Below are 18,124 nucleotides of genomic sequence, written 5' to 3'. Positions count from 1 at the left end.
CCATATATTTTAAAATGTCTGTTGAATATTGAATACATATCTGTACAGGGCTCATATGTATTAAGATTTTTAAGATACAGTAAAGTATTACATACTGTATAAACAGAAATTTTCATGGAGGATTTAATTTTGTTTATTTCGTGGAAAGAATATATCCACGAAATTAAAACCCCTACAAAAATTTAACCTCCATATAATATCACTAGATTTACTAGAAACCATGAAATTAAATCCCCATGAAATCTTATATAGAGACAAAACCACGAAATTTTAACCCAACAAAAATTAATGTTTCTACAGTATATTCATAATTTCTATGATCAAATTTATTAGCAGCTTTCTTCCATCTGTTATCACACAATAAAACATTGAACCAGAGAACTAGAGAGTTAGCCATTAGAAATATGTATTGTGTATAATTCTGAGTTTAGTATGACGTCTATTATCACTGTACTAGTATACATTTTTTAAGGAGCCAGCTGAAGGACGCCTCCGGGTGCGGGAGATTCTTCCTACATTGAAGACCCATTGGTGACCTTCGGCTGTTGTCTGCTCTATGGTCGGGTTGTTGTGGCTTTGACACATTCCCCATTTCCTTCTCAATTTTATTTGGTCCATCATGCTTGTCATGTGTCACCAGCCCAGTAGCCAGTACTTTGGTACTGGCATGAAAATATGGATTTTTTGTGTTATTAAAATTTGCTGTTACAAAATGATAGAAATTATTATAAATTAAGGAATGTATCTCCCTCATGCAAAGCTCTGATTCCTTTCACGGATTTGGATATACTATTTGGACCTTTTGGATTATAGATCTTCATCTTTTATATAAGCTTTGGATTTCAAATATTTTGGCCACAAGCATCACTGAAGAGACATGTATTGTCGAAATGTGCATCTGGTGCAAGAAAATTGGTAACGTTAATTTTATTGAAATACACAATACATATTCTTTTCCATTTACATTCATGTTAGCTCTTTACTGTATAATAAACATATGAAGAGGAAAGCGACAACCATGATTGGCAAATACATTTCAGTTGTCGTCATGTCAGAAACACTAAGAATTTCTTAAATACTAGACAAGATTATCAAAACTAACTAAAAAGAAAAGGCCTAATATTCAACATGTATGCAAGCTTTTAAGTGTTTAATATTTATTGCTATATCTGGCAGTGTTCCCACTACATTTTATTTGTACATGTATAAATAGGGACAAGTGGTAATTCATTGTAAATGAAACAACTAATGTTTGTACTGTCATTTCTTAATTTCTTTATCAATTTTATTTTTTATTTTCATTAATACAATCATTAATAAACTGCCATGGATTATCAATTTTATTCCTTTTTTATTCTTTCCTTTTTGTTTAAATTGATCGTAAACAAAACAAATGATGTTTGTATTTTCGATTGTTTATTTTTTTATTAGTTTTTTTTTTTATTTTCATTAATTGTATTAACTGCCATGGATTATCCATTGAATTCCTTTTTTATTCTTTTTTCTTTGTTTAAAATTTCTCTTGTGGTAAAAAATCTTATAGATTTCCAATTTCTGATCTATCTAAATGTGTCGGTGGTTTAATCACACACCAAGCTGACAGTTGAAAGACCTATTTTGTTATAAAGGGCATTGCCCATTGGTATAAAATTGAATTACAATAGCCTTGTTTTGTTTTTAAATACGTAAAATGTTTCAATTGTTTATCCAACATAAAAATGTTCTTCTGTCAATTCAAACGATTAAACAGAAATTCAATAATTTACCGATTTTGATGTTTAAACTCTTGAACACGTTAGAATTTAATCAGGAATAAAAAAAATGATTGACAGTCAACTAACATGATATCAAATATGGCTGTAGTCTGCTAGCCATATCCTTATTTCTCTTTTGATATTGTGTCTTTTTCTGATGTAATTCCTTTATTTCTTAACCAATCACAATCTATCTTCAGGAAATGTTTGTGAATTGTCTGATTTTAAAATTCAATAGTTATTAAGGTTTATTGGTAAAAAGAAACTGCAGTGTCCTTGGTCAATTTCAGACTTTTGAGGAGTTACTGACATATTATATCAAGTACCATTATATTGAAAAGAATTTGAAGCTAAAGTCTCATGCAAGACTCTACCCCTCCAAAAAACGATTGGCAATGGGGAACAAATTGGATTTTTACAAATGATATTATTGAACCAAAAATTTCAAGGACAATTTCAGGCATTTAATTTAGAAATTCAAAGCCTTTTTGCAGTTTTCAAGGTAGTGTGGAAACTCTTAAGGCCAAATAAAAATATATATGTGGTTCCAGTGACCCTACCTTCCCTACTTTTTGCGTCTTGAAATTAGCCTACCCTAAAGATTTTATTGCCATTTTTCATTAAGCACTGTTAAAGTCAGAATGTTGCTCCCATAGACTCAATGTAAAAAAAAAAAAAAAAAATTTTTTAAAATCCCTACCTTCCTACCCTAACTTTTTTTCAGATGTAACTGGAACCACACATACTATTTTATTTGGCCTAATCAAGACTTTAAATAGAAATTAGTTCATGGTCAACATTCATCATTAACAAGCAGATGATAATTGTTTTGGTGCACTTATGACCAATTCTTTACTAAACGATATATTTCATATGTAAAACTTTCAATTAAGTGAAGTGATAAGATGTCCAACAGCAAATATTACATGTATGTTCAGGATAACAAATAACATTTTCTAAGTCTTTGGTTTGACCAGGTATGGTGTGAATCATCTACCTTCTTCACATGAGACCTACAAAGTGGTAAAAATGTCTTTCTAAGTATTCTTTCCTACATTACCTCTAACAAAAGTGGTCCCAGAACATCATTAGCCAATACTGAAGGTTTACTTGATGAAACTTGACTTTGTTGTACAGCTTCTGAGCTCCCAGTCTCTGTAATTACAAAAGTACACATTCTCATTTTAAAATTCTGTATTAACGAAATGAAACATTGGTAATGTATCATAAAGAAATTGATAATATATTATGTATGGATTCATTTATTTTTGTGGGTACCTGAAAAGCTGCAATTTCAGGGATATTTGATATCGTGGTTATGCCAAAGATTGCATACAATACAATACAATACAATATTTTTATTGTCAATCAAGGACGCCCTTAAAGAGCAGTATAATTACAAACAATTTATTACAATGATTATTATTAATTCTTAATGATATACAAATGACAAAATATAGAATAAAGAAAATAAACACAAAAGCAAAATTAAAACTGCAGATATTTATATATGTATATATTCAACATGTAAAAATGTTATTCAACTGTTTATGGATACCATTGCATACAACCCTTTAAATAATTTGTAGTTCGATAAAAATTTAAATTTGTGGTACCCATGAAACCCACCATAATTGGTATTCAAAGAATAATAATGAATCCACCGTATATCATAGATTCATTTTTATTTGTGGGATACAAATTTTGAAGATCTTGTGGATTACAGATGAACCATGAATTAAAAACCATGTAATCAAATCTCCACGAAAGTGCAATATTCTCTTAATCCATGAAAAATTCGTCACCACGCAATAAACCAATTCACAGATTTTTTTTTTTTAAATCAAATATCCTTCCATGCTAGTTTGATTATACATAAAATAAGATTGCATGTGTTGTCCCACTAAGAATTACCCTGATAAATAATATCCTCGAACAGGAAGAGATGTCTGACAGAACAGATAAGTCCTTAAAGGTTAGAACTCGTCAATATTCAGCTGCTAACCATATATGAAGTTAGTTTGTTAGTACTAAAGAAATATGTAACAAAAGTACTTTTTGAACAAAACAGGGACCAGAGAACAGACAGACAGATTAGCTGGGTAATTGCAATATAGCCCCACTCATCTTAGAGTGGGGCATCATTTAGAACTAAGGTTACATGACTGTACATAATTCACAAAATTTAACAACAGAATTTACTGGTATCCTGACTGTTACGTTTTGGAATTTTTGTCAGATTTTCAGAATCCTCTGGTTTTATAGCATATCCATTTTTCTTTTTACAAAACTTTTACATGTACCATTATAAGCCATCTGTAAATGTCTTATAAAATTGTTATTATTTTTTAACCGTTTTTGAGAACTTCAACTTATCAATGATAAAGTATGAAGAATCCAGAGAGAACATTTTCCCACCAAAATTTCAATCATATACAATGGCTTAAATATATCTCGAAAACAAGCACATGGACCTATATTTTATTTTTGCTCTTTTGGTTCCATTATTTATACCCTATCAATATATACTAGTGTAATGAAAAGCTTTGTTATTTTGAAAGATGTCTTTTCTTTGTATCTTTCATCTTCTTGTTGTTTCATTTTTAAGATTTGCTTTTTTTAGGCCAAAAAAAAATATATGTCTGTTTCCTGCTGCCAAGGCAAAAAAATCAGGGTCGGTAGGTCGGGATTTTTTTTTTTTTTTTTTTTATTTTTTTTTATTATTATTTTTGCACTCCCTGTCAGATTTGCAGATGGTAAAATGTCATGTTTGGTTAGGGTCCTGTACCCTAAAATCATTTAATCTCTTTAAAGAAGCTTTAATTGAATAATCCTCCCAGTGCCGACATTTTTTAAACCTTAATTGTAGCACAATTGTGCTGGGAGCAGCCATTTTGATTGTCTGGGTATAGTAAAATACGGTTCTGGATCGGACCGGAAACGATTTTTTTTCCGGAATTGAATAAAAAGATCTAGGGTCGGGGGCTTTGAGTCAGGGTCGGTCGGGAAACAGGAAACAGACATATATTTTTTTTTGGCCTTATTATCACACATTGCTGAAAGCCATATGATTTCAATGATCTGATTGTTTAAATTGCATTATTTGTAAAAAAATAAACATGTAGGGGAGTCCGAATAATGGAACAGCAACCCAACATCATGAATAAGCAAAAGAGTGTAGACATTGAAATTGAGAAAGGAAATGTGGAATGTGTCAAAGCGACAACAACCCGACCATAGAGCAGACAACAGCTCTGTTTTAAGTCCTCTTTAAATTGATTCTCCCTGAGAAAGACTTCCTGTGAAAATCAGACTGCTGTTTATACAATCATGTTGATGTTACGTGAGCTATTCAAGGACAATCAATGCATGTGTCGTCTGCAGTGCTTATAACTTGGTAGCATCTCCCTCAAAACACCCAATAATATGTCCTCAAACCCTCTCTGCATAACGTCCAACAAATTATCAATTAAACAGAATTTCATCAATGCCAATTTAAGAACACTTTTAAAGTCATTATACCCAAAATAACTAGCTAAAAAAATTTGACATTTCTGCAATTTTAGGTTCATAAAATATTTAATATCATGTGATTAAATGCATTTATTTAATATTATCTTCAATAAAACCTGTCACATGAAACTCTCAATATACAGTTTACCGAGGATTGCAGAGGATTGCCGTGAGGGGAAGACATAATTAGCTATTCTATATATACATGCCATCTAATGTCATTAGATCTGTAGAATGACACACCTTCTTTCAGATATTTGACGAGGGCTTTAATGACTGAGATGCGCCGGAATTATATAATTCTAAATGAAAGGTTTCAGCCTAACAGGAATAATTGATTTTCCCATAGATTCCATGTAAACTTTCAACAGATAACGGAAGCTTCCTTGGGAACAGATTATTCTATTTCAAAGCATTTAGCTACAATTTTCTGTAAAATTTAAAGCTGACTAAACCTTTTTTTTTTATTTTTAAAATTGGCAGTTGATTTGAATTGAATTGTCCTCACTGTAGAGAAATCATTATTGTTAAATAAAATTTTGATTTGTTGACTAAGTAATGAATTTCTTATAGATTGGATGTTTGTAGCAAGCATGAGTTGCTAGGCAACAGTTTGTGATTTAGAATATTAAAGAAAATAAAAATTAACAAATTTCTTTATATGGTTAAACTAACAAGGAAGTTACGTTTCTGAATGCATTATTTTGGAGCTATTTAAATGTACCATTTAAATACGCATAATCAGTGCAATAAATTTGGAATTTGGAATCCTTCCCCGAACTCTTTTCTCCTTGTGCAGCATTGTTTTGTAGCAAAACTATGTTTTGTATAGTGTGTATTTTGCAACATCTCAAATATCATTATAGAATCAAAGTACTGCAGTACTGTTTCCTGGAATTGCCAGAGGATCTGATGGCTGGCCAAAAAATCATACACAAAATCCCAAGTTACATGTTAAAGGCTTATTTAGTAGAGTTAGATGTTTATCTGTTGGTGTTTAAGGTTTAATTGCTGGTATTTATTGTTTGGTGTTCATGATGGCTTCTACTTTATGTTTATCTATAACAGGTGTGTGTTTAAGGTTTATTTACTGGTATTTATTGGGGTTTTTTTTTTGGGGGGGGGGGAGGGGGGGGGTTGATGTTTTTCTGTTGGTGTTTAATTTTTTTCTGTTGGTATTTAACATTTTCTGCTTTTTGTTGGTGTTTAATGTTTTCTGTTGGTATTCAATGTTTTTTTCTGTTCATGTATACTATGTTTTTTTTCTGTTCATGTATACTATGTTTTTTTTCTGTTCATGTATACTATTTTTTTCTGTTGATTTAATATGTTTTTCTGTAGATGTTTAATGTATATCTGTAGGTGTTTAACATTTTATCTGTTGTTATTGAATGCTTATACATGCTCAATAGGTTTTTATTTGTTTGTATCAAACGTTGAGCTGTTTTTCCTGAACTTTTTAAAAAATTTCAATCTGAAGTTATTTAAGTTATTTCCCAAGTCAAAGAAGTGATTGGTTGCTTTTCTTACTTGACTTACAAGATTGAAACATGGTACGTGTAATAGTGAAAAGATATCCTTACTTGTAATGATGAGCAAAGCTTATAATATGTTTGGAAAACAACTTCTTTTAGTCTATAAGTCATCATAAAAAGTTGAATTTGGCTCATTAACGAAGGAATTAAGAACATTGACCTCCAGCATGATGACAGTCAAGAGCAATAACTCTTGCTTTGCAAAGCTGACTCCTGTTCATGATTGAGAATCAATCTTAAACATAAGTTTTTTTTTACAAAGCTGACTCCTGTTCATAACTTAGGGTCAATCTTAAACATAATTTTTTTTTTGCAAAGCTGACTCTTGTTCATGACTTAAGATCAATCTTAAACATAAGTTTTTTTTTGCAAAGCTGACTCTTGTTCATGACTTAAGATCAATCTTAAACATAAGTTTTTTTTTGCAAAGCTGACTCTTGTTCATGACTTAAGATCAATCTTAAACATAAGTTTTTTTTTGCAAAGCTGACTCTTGTTCATGACTTAAGATCAATCTTAAACATAAGTTTTTTTTTGCAAAGCTGACTCCTGTTCATAACTTAAGATCAATCTTAAACATAAGGTTTTTTTTGCAAAGCTGACTCCTGTTCATGACTTAAGATCAATCTTAATAAGTTTTTTTGCGAAACTGACTCCTGTTCATCTAATAATATTGATTGGACTATAAAATATATTAAATTTTCTGATATCAAAAGTCATCCACCTTCAGTTTCATATTTTATCTTATGAAACATCATTTTCATATATATCTTATATATATAGTATTGATATCAATATATTTTTGAACCAGATGTGGGAACTAACAGAGCAAGGCAATGAAGATGGAGTATCACAGCATGTCCATCAAACTAATTCAATATCATATTCTTTATCATTGGAAATTTAGAATTGTTTGCGAAAAATCATGAAAGGATCTAAGCTTATGAAAAATACATAATCTGGCATTTTAGTAAATTTGTAAAAAAATTGAGAATGGAAATGGGGAATGTGCCAAAGAGACAACAACCCGACCATAGAGCAGTCAACAGCAGGTCACCAACAGGTCTCAGAGGCGGATTTAGAGGGGGGGCCCAGGGGGCCCGGGCCCCCCCTTTTTGGGAAAAAATTTGGTTGCTTATATAGGGAATCACTGAGGCGTGACTGGAGCGGGCCCCCTCTTAGGTGAGTCAGTGGGCCCCCACTTATGAAAATTTCTGGATCCGCCACTGGGTCTTCAATGCAACGAGAAATTCTCGCACCCAGAGGCGTTGTTAATTAGCATTGTTTGTATGCAGCATTTCATGAAAAATATTCAAAACAAGAATGTGTCCCAAGTAAACAGATGCCATATCCGCACTATCATTTTCTATGTTTAGTGGACTGTGAAAATAGGATAAAATCTCTAATTTAGCACAATCATATTATTGGGAACATGTGTACTAAGGGTCAAGTTGATTGGACTTTAAACTTCATCAAAAACTACCTCGACCAAAAACTTTAACCTGAAGCAGGACAGACAAATGAAATAACGAACGAACGAACAAACGAACAAACGAACAAACGAACGAAAGAATGAACAATCGAACGAACAAACGAATGAACGAACGAACGACTGACTGAACGGACACACAGACCAGAAAACATAATGCCCAAAAATGGGGCATATTAGTCACTTTTTTTTAACAATTAGAATGCTTGAATTGAATGCAATTTTTTTTTAATTTGCAGTGGTTTTTTTTTAAATTGTATGAAATGACAGGGGATACATTCCAAATGTCGTACCTACAATCCAATTTCCTTTTCCCTGAATGAATTAAATCTATTACCAGGTTTTTACTGACATGAGCAACACAACAGGTGTTACATGTGGAGCAACATCTTCTTGCCCTTACGAAGCACTGAACATTTTCCTTAATTTTTGGTAGGGTCAACATTTGTTGCCCAGTTTTCTATGTTGTGTTTGTCTGTTTCTTGTTTGTGCATTATTGGTTTATTTTCAACTTTAAATGTTCTTTGGTATCTTTCACCTCTCTTTTCATTGCATGTGTTTCAATAACCTCTATTTTAATTGTTTAAATAGTCAAGATAATTTCCTATGCAATCTTTTTGGATGTTCTTATATATGAAGAATTTATTCTGTCCACTGGGGGAGGATTGACATTTTTATCCTACAACATATTTGGTTATTTTTGTTGTAGGGTTGTTCGCTATATTGACCTATACCTTACCCCCTTTTAATCACAGTATTTTCCTTGAAACAAAAACATATTTATAGATACAGTAATGTGTGAAGCTCACTTTACCCAAGATGATAATTTGTTGTTATTGTTGTTGCTGCTGTTGCTCTCATTGTGTAATTTGGTTCATATTGTGTACTTCTTGTTATTCACATTATGTTTTACTTTTGTACACATTGTGTTTTATTGTTGTTCACATTGTATTAATGTTGTTCACATTGTATTAATGTTGTTCACTTTGTGTTAATTTTGTTCACATTGTGTTACTGTTGTTGTTCATATTTTCAAAGACACTTTTTACTGGTACCTACCTTCTTTGATCTGTTTTATCAGCCCCTTTCCCTGGCCTATGTAAACTGGTACCTACCCTCTTTGATCTGTTTTATTTGGTTGAGGCTCTCCTGTAGTATTGCACACTTTTCCGGCTTAACCGAGAAGGAGCTCATGTCCGTGATACTTGCTGAGATTAACTCGGCAAGCTCTTCAAAATATGTATTCTCTTTGTCTCGTCTTCGTCTTTCATTGAGGCACTTGTTTCTGCAAATAAAAGTAAAATCTGATACAATTGGTATTAAATCTTATTTTATAACTCTATTTTCTTGCTCATAATAATTGAAAATTTTATTGGGTTATAATACATCTCAACAATTGATCAATACCGCATTTTGAAGATGTCAGCACATTTCTAATATGGAAATCATTCGATTATAAAATTATTCAAATGGTGTTTTGGTCACATGCAATAATTACATCTTTGTATATCATTCAATCTTTGTTATTCTGCAGAATCTTTCTTATTCTACAATCCAAAACCAATTCATGTACAAAAACATCCCATTTGATTTTTTGCATTGCAAAAATTGTAAATTAAATCAGTATTCACTTCAAAACCACATAAAAATAGAATTTGTTTTACCCATTAAGCAGATATAAACTACTAGATTGTACCTAACTTTTAAGATGCTATCTTTTAATTTTATATACAAAAGTACATTCAAGTGATATGGGTTGAACTTTGTTACCCAATAGAAGGCTGTACAATAAAATGCATTCAAATTAGAATTAAAAAATTACAAATTTTTCCAACTATTTGTATGAGTAAAATTGTAACACAATTAAATATTTTAATTGAAAAGATTTTTTTTATATAAGTTATGGCAGTGTTATCTTTCCTTTTTTCTGGACATGTTTAGACTATAACTAAATTTTCTCATGGCAGAGTTGTAACTTCTTCATATCTTTATGTATAAAAGTAAAGATGTGGTTTTAGTTGACTGACTGAATAAGACAAATATCCATGTGACAGTCAAAATAAAACAAATATAAGCAACTATTGTAACCTTCAACAATGAGCAATCCCATACTGTAAAGACATCTATAAAAGGTCCTAATGTGACAAAATGAGAAACAATTTAATCAAACAAACAAAACCCAACATTTTGTCTTATCTGAGGGCTTTTTATAGCTGACTTGTTTTTGTCTGAATAGATGTGTATCATAAACAGGTCTGACAGGGCTTCAAATCTGTAATTTCTAAAAGATAGTTTAAAGAAGACTCCAGCCTGACATTTTTCAAGATGCTTAAACAAAATAAAGGCACTAATATGACAACATCAGAACCTGAACTGGGGCTTTCTCATTTCAACATGTGACTATGTATACAAGTTCAGGAATAACCCGAAAATCTGCCATCAACTCTGAACACCCTAATGAATAATGGGAGTCTACATGCACACCCGGTACATGTGAAAGCATTAGTATTCACAGTCATACAAACACTTCTATTGTACGTTGACTACAAAATAAGCATTTCTTTATCAAATAAACGCGTCCTTGGATTAATATTTACAAAACCATCCCAGGTAAAATTTATCGCTTTTTCAAACTAGATTTCATTCTGATTAAAATTTGATGACATAATGTTTATATTGCAGTTTAATATAAAATACATGCAATATGCATCAGATAGGAACAGAGGATTTTTATTTTTTTTTCAGATCATTTTTAGCTTTCTGTTTTCTTTCAAATTTTAATGATGTTCCAATTTAAGTTTCAAAACTTCATGCATGCAAAAACACATTTTTCTTTTTGAATTTTTAATACCAAAATTACATCAACTGATAGTTTTTCTTTAAAATGACAATTTTATTTATGCATGAAGAAAACTCTCAATACTTTCAATAGCAATTTTAATGCTTCATAGAACCTTTTCAGTCATTGTGTATTTTTGAAGCATAACCATCTGTTTGAATTACAAACTGTTTATGTTAATCACTGCACAAAAAATAATTCAGATAGTTGTTCTAAAGACACTTTGCTTTTTCACCAGAGCTCCATCCACTCTAGAACAGAGGTGGTTTTTTCCATCATATCAAAATGAAGTTAACCAAAGTTGTTGAACTGTCAACAGGGTTGTTTGAAAATATGACTCTTAGGGACGACATCAAAAGATCGATGTAGGATAAAAAACTTAAATCAAATAGTTTGGGGGTGGGGGGGTCAACATTGCTGCAAGTTTTGTTAATCTAAAATCGATTTTACATATATCCCTATTGGTCAATCAATTTTTCCCAAATCAAGTTAAGAGGGGGGGTGTGGGGGTCAGTGAAAAAAGTTTTTTATCCTTCATTGAACTTTTGATGTCGTCCCTTACTGTCTGTGAATTCATTATAATTTGTGGGATACATTACTTTTCATGGATTTCATTGGTTCATGTGAACCCCAATTTTAAATGTTTAATGAAATAGAAGTTTTCTATCTGCTGGTATTGAGATTTGGTAAAACCATGAAAACAAATATCAACGAAAACTAGATTTTTTCTCAATCTGGAAAATTGGAACACATGAAAAAAAATAATACCGGCCCGCTGTTTAGTCATATAATTTTCAGTACAGTCAAACCTCAGCCTTATAATATTAAGGACAACTTCAAAGGACTGAACCATCAAATCAAATATCCAAGAAAAACACTTTTTTTTTTTTCGCAATCCACGAAAATTACAGGTAACTGTGAAAATGAACATATCCACAGTAGTAATATTTTTTAGACAGTCAAGCCTGTATAAAAAGAGAGTGACCCCCAGGACAAGAGAAAACTCAGACCTTATAAGAGAGCTGAACTTTAGATAAAGGTCTAAAATGCATAGGTATTACTACAGTGGAACAAATGAAGTGTGACCTAACTAATTTAGACAGATTATGGCTGAATAGAGGGTTTAAGTTGATAGCAGGTTTGACTGTATCAGTTCTTCAGTCATATGTTTTTACAACTATAATCTATTACACAGTAATGTTATTTATTTAAACATCAACTTAGACTGACTTTGACAACCATTATGTATACAAATATGTATTTTTCCTTTTTTATGGTCTTTAAGGCTTTGATAATTTTTACACTTCAATAAGTTTGTAACTATTTTATTTTCTGACAGTTTACTAATAACTACCATGATGTTGAGTTGAAAGGTTAATTTAGAAACAAATCAAACATATACTCTTACTTATCTATGTTACATATATAGTTCCACATGTGCTTGAAGAAAAATAAAAGATTTGGTGAAATAACAGGGTAAATGGCTGATGAGATTTTAGGGGCCCCAAGTAAACTTAAGCCCTGAGGCTTCTAATTTTTGACTGGTCTCCTAAATCAGAGCTGAAAATGGTAATAAAGTTTAATTTAATCTAAGGTATTGTGGTTGAGGTTGGGCCTCTTAAGACTTATACTATGAAGGTGTTTAACCAGGGTCTCAGACAATACCCCTAGATCTGAAACATAAGTCTTTTTCCCAGAGAAACTATGTTAGAAATCTTACCAAAGTTTAGTGACCCGACTATTACATCACAGCCAATTAACGAGGAAAAAAACGAAGGTAGGGAAATTCTCATACGACAAGTCTTTCTGTTACTTATTACTGCTACTTTGAATTAATCTTTTTCTAAGTATCTATGAGAACAGAAACAGACTTTTAAGAGTGGCTATAGTTTAACTATCTGGTTTTCACAGGTTTTGCACTTTTACACACTTACTGAAACTTTTTGTTTAATAAATGTAAAGCAATTTTATTTATTTTCGTTTATACCGAACTTTGTTGGTTTCGATGAAAAACTCGGTATTTCTAAGTTTTGTCAAACTCTGTGTAACTGACTATAACATTTTTTGTTCTATGTTGAATATCTAAATTCAATATTCACTTATACCCACATGACCTGCATGAAAATGGGCATTTTACAAATATTTAAGTATCCCTAAGTAAATCTGTGAACCAACTGTACATACAACACTTTTTCAAATTCAATGGTCTTGACTTCAACAATTTGTCAGAACTCCTATATAATTGTTACCTTTTATCTATACTTTTACAATATAACGTGATTTGGAAAAGTCAAATGACTGTCTTTTTTTAGAATATTATATGCAGTTTAAACGTCCTTTACATGTATGAAACATTTGCCACTGGACATCATCAAATAACGTCAAGTAAACAACAACTATCAACAGTTTGACAGAACACATTTGTCACTTAATATTGAATAATAAATCGGATATACTGGTATAAATGAAACTTACCAACAAATAATGTATTTACGTTTCTATATCCATATACAATTACAGTAGTTTTTAATCGAAAGATGATGTTACCAGTAAGCATGGGCGACCCAACGTGAATATAAAAATAAATCCATAATGTTCACATGTCATTCCGTAAAAACATGTTTCACTATCAAAACATGTGAATTGTATTTTTTAATCCATTAAAATTCTAATACAACCATTTGCCTTTAAATAACAAATAGAAATCCACACATAAAAGAATAATAAACGACCATAAACTATTATGAAATACACATTGGTTGCACACTTAAATTAATCCAATTGAAAAATCCTACGTTTTTTCCCTGTCCCACACTAAACGGTTATAAATCCACACCTCTATTTCCCAATGTTGAAAACACCACACACCAGATTAAAATTCATTTGTTTACTACACCGCACTTCAATCTGATAAAAACCTCTCCAAGGACATCCAACGATTACACAAATTTAAAACCATTAACATATCAGCTATTTAAAACTATACAAATGTAATACAATTGTTAAGGACTTTGTATTAGTGTGTCGATTCAAGGACAATTATATGTATAGAAGTAAATTATTTAGTGTCATGATGTAGAAAAAATATTTACCTTTACAGTGAAATCAAAAGTACATGAAATTTTAACATACAGCATAATGTAGTAAAGAGATAAGACAGTTAGAGAAGAGTGCATCAAGATCAAAAGATAAAGGGAAAATCTACAGCATGGGAAAACACTTCATGAAAATGACAGGAGGGTCTTAATGGATCCTCCATTTCTGTATTCATTAACTATTTGGTCACTTTTCTCTATTATAATTTGTTTTTATTGTAATTCTTCTATTCCATTATGCCCATTTATATTCTCTATTCTTTAATTTTTTTTTACCCCTAATTTTCTATACTTTAAATTTTTTTTACCCATAATTCACTATTCTTTATCTTTTAAACCCTATTTTTCTCTATTCTTTATATGTTGGGCCCTTTTTCTGTAAATTTGGTCATAAATCTCTACTATGTAAAACCCCAACCAGGAACACACATGTACACAGTAATGATTTTTCAAAACACAGTGCAGGACATTTCACTTATAATGGCTGAAATTTGAAACTCCTCATTTTAAGATTTCTTCCACTGTGTAAACTGAGATTTATATGTCTATTAAGTATTAAATTTGTGTTTCACAGTAAACATCCGTAAAGTGAGACAGTTTGAAAGTCCCATCCAATTGTCAATTCAACCAGAATTCTAAAGAGTTTCCATATTAGTTCCTTCTCAAATTTCCCAAACATCACGAATAATATTTTTTTACTTTTTACAGGGATTCAGAATGTCACATCCATTTTGAAACTTTAAAATGAAAAAAGGCAGTTGTTAATTCACTCAAACTTTTTTATAACTCAACTTCCATGAATTCTGCCAGAAGGTCAACCATGATCAGATGTACGACCATCCATGGTCACAAAAGTTGAAAACAATGGTTTTCAAATTAACCATGGTCATGCAACCACTTGTTATTTGAGCTTGGTCAACCATGGTCACAAACGTGGAAAACCATTAGGTTTTCAAAGGTCATGCAACCATGGTTGCATTTTGACGGGGGTAAATTGGTATTCCAAAAATATGTTAAAAACACTAATTTGAGACAGAAATTTGGGAAAACAGGAATCAAACTTGAAATCTAGTCTAATCCTTCCTATCATGACAATGCAGGGAAAGTTCCAACAACTAGTTTCTTACAATATTCAATAACATTGATGCTCCCGTACTATTTACTATTGGTCTTTATAAACAAAGTTTTAGATATTGTCCTATTCAAGGTCTTCACATGCCAATTAAAACTAAAGTAATCAAACTTTAAACATTCCAAAAATCGATTTTGTCAAAAGTTTACGAGTTCTTATCATGACTAATATACAAGTGAATCACAACAGTTTCAAAACAAATAAAATGTAATCCATAACATAAAAAAAAATATTTTGAAAGGAAATTAAAATGATAAAATACGTTGTTAATTTCCTGATTAGCGTAAATCAATCAAAATAGTTTAACAACTTGATGATTGATCCTATTTAAACATGTCCTGATCTATGTTTCTCTGTAAGAACAGTAAATATTGTTAGATTGATTTTAATTTTTTGTGTTTAACCCCACTTTTAAGCACCACTTTTAGGCTATTCTGTGGTGATCAGATTTTGTTGGTGGAGGAAGCCTGAGTGCCCAGAGAAAACCACTGACCGTCGATAGGAAAACTGACAATCCTTAAGTAAATTAAGATTCGAGTTGGGTGTACTAACATTAGCTGGGTTTGAACTATCAACCTCAGTGTTGACTGGCCTAAGTGATTATAGTAGTAGAACTACATAGACCACTATTGGCCACTTAAGCTCCTAAATAATGTTAGACTGTGTTGATATAGAGTAGTAGAACTACATAGACCACTATTGGCCACTGAAGCTCCTATATAATGTTAGACTGTGTTGATATAGAGTAGTAGAACTACATAGACCACTATTGGCCACTGAAGCTCCTATATAATGTTAGACTGTGTTGATATAGAGTAGTAGAACTGAAATAGAAACTGTTCCTTTGATTGAATTATGATTATAAACATTGTAGGATCTGAACTCGATGGAGTCATAGATATATTTTTGTGCCATGGCCTTGTCAGTTTATTTTTTGACTAATCAGTTTTGAAGTCCCTGGAGAATCTTTCTCCCCTCTTTTAAATCAACAAATAACTGTACAGGAGTTGAAAAGAGTTGCTGTCATCAATCGATGATTTGACGGTCACAAAGGCAGTTTTACTGGGGACAGTCTTAATATTGTTTTGTCAACTTTGGATTTAACTGTAAATTTAAGCCAATGAAAAAATTTAACACAAAAGTTGCATTAGAACATGAAGTTTGGAATGAAAGTACTTTTACCAATGTCTACAAAACTGTCACAAGAGTAGTTCATTCAGAGACATCAATCTCATAAAATAATACTAGAGACATCAATCTCATAAAATAATACTAACTGTCCATTCATTATTTGTTGGATTCCGATTGTCATGGATTTCACGAGTGATGATAAATTAGGATCCAAGGAAGTTGTTGTAGATTACTTTGTTGGTTTTTACTGTTGATTTTTATATTGCATCAGACGAAAAAATATTCTTTAAATTTAATACTTTTGTGTTAAATTTCAGGTACATATATACATGTACACTTTTATTCCACTTGAACATAATTTACATGTATGCAGAACTTTGCAAAACTACATTACAAATTACAAATACATGAAATATTCACTTAAATGCAATTTTCTCCCAAATCCAAATACATGTGTGACCCCTTAACAAGAAGACTCTGTCTGACTTGGCAGTAGTTAAACTATATAAGACTCATATTAAACATATTTGTGCAAAGACATAGTACTTTTATGTTGTTCAGTTTAATTATATATATAATGTGTGAAATGAAACCGGATCAGTGGGATTATCTCTCGCAGCAGACAATAAGAGGATTAAACTGCAATGGATTACTCAAGATTTAATTTCCGACACAAAATCCTTTTTTTATTTATTTTACAAAAGCTCTCTTTAATTTTCAATATAAATACTGTAAATTCTGTAAATTCATTATTTTTATGATGGTTTTATTGAGGTGAAAAATGAGACAAGATGTGTTTCCCCTCTTCTTCTATAGGCAAACTTTCGTTATCATTATTGCTATACGCCCAGAAATTGTATTCATTAATCTCAGATATTTTCTATTTTTCACAACTTTTAACAAATCAGATTTACAAATGCATAAAATAATTTTTGAATAAACCATAGATAATAATAGAGGAAAATCATTGTTTGTTTTCTTATTTGAATTGCTTTTCATTTGTGCTTTTGGGGCCTTTTATACCCGACTGCGGTTTAGGCTTTGCTTATTGTTGAAGGTCATACTGTGACCTATAGCTGTTAATTTGTTAATAGTTGTCTCATTGGCAATCATACCACATCTTCTTCTTTATACATAATAAGAGCCCATTCTGACAGTGTAAGAATTTTGGAAAAGCTCATGCATATAGAAATACTGTATCAGATATGAGAATGCGGGTTCTCTGATTATCGCATTATTCGCATTTATAAAAACCTCGCAATAATTTATGAATTTACAGAAATAGAACCAACTATAATATAAAAGGAGATACATGAAATAAAATTAAGAATGGAAATGGGGAATGTATCAAAGGACAACAACCCAACCATAGAGCAGACAACAGCCGAAGACTACTAATGGGTCTTCAATGTAGCGAGAAACCTCCGCATCGGAGGCGTCCTTCAACTGGCCCCTAAACATGTATAAATCAATGGGATGTTGCAACCTAAAAACACCACAAAAAACAAACATCAAGAGATCATCAAATATTTCTATTCAAACTTTTAGATCTAAATCATAGTGATTAACTATATATATCTGAAAATTTACTAAACTGCTTCTCATTACTGCATTCAAATTATAATTAACATTAAAG

The 18,124-nt window shown here is 31.4% G+C and overlaps 1 protein-coding gene across 9 annotated transcripts in view; it reads right to left on the bottom strand.

Annotated features, from left to right (window-relative positions):
• LOC143055002 (uncharacterized) overlaps window positions 1–18,124 on the bottom strand; it is a 162,670-nt gene that overhangs the window by 48,720 nt on the left and 95,826 nt on the right. For 8 of the 9 annotated variants that reach the window (XM_076228118.1, XM_076228117.1, XM_076228119.1 and 5 more), the window contains 2 exons: window positions 9,407–9,576; window positions 2,815–2,909 (listed from right to left, as the gene is read on the bottom strand). In XM_076228118.1, the coding sequence (XP_076084233.1) occupies window positions 2,815–2,909; window positions 9,407–9,576 (265 nt within the window). Of the gene's footprint in view, window positions 1–2,814; window positions 2,910–9,406; window positions 9,577–13,605; window positions 14,050–18,124 lie in introns of those variants that run through there. The other variant, XM_076228120.1, reaches the window with a different exon arrangement.

This window comes from Mytilus galloprovincialis, chromosome 12 (genome assembly GCF_965363235.1).
Source record: "Mytilus galloprovincialis chromosome 12, xbMytGall1.hap1.1, whole genome shotgun sequence".
In the NCBI taxonomy this organism is placed as follows: Eukaryota; Metazoa; Mollusca; class Bivalvia; order Mytilida; family Mytilidae; genus Mytilus; species Mytilus galloprovincialis.
The sequence above is the reverse complement of the archived record's forward strand: the minus strand, read 5'-3'. Positions and strand labels throughout refer to the sequence as shown.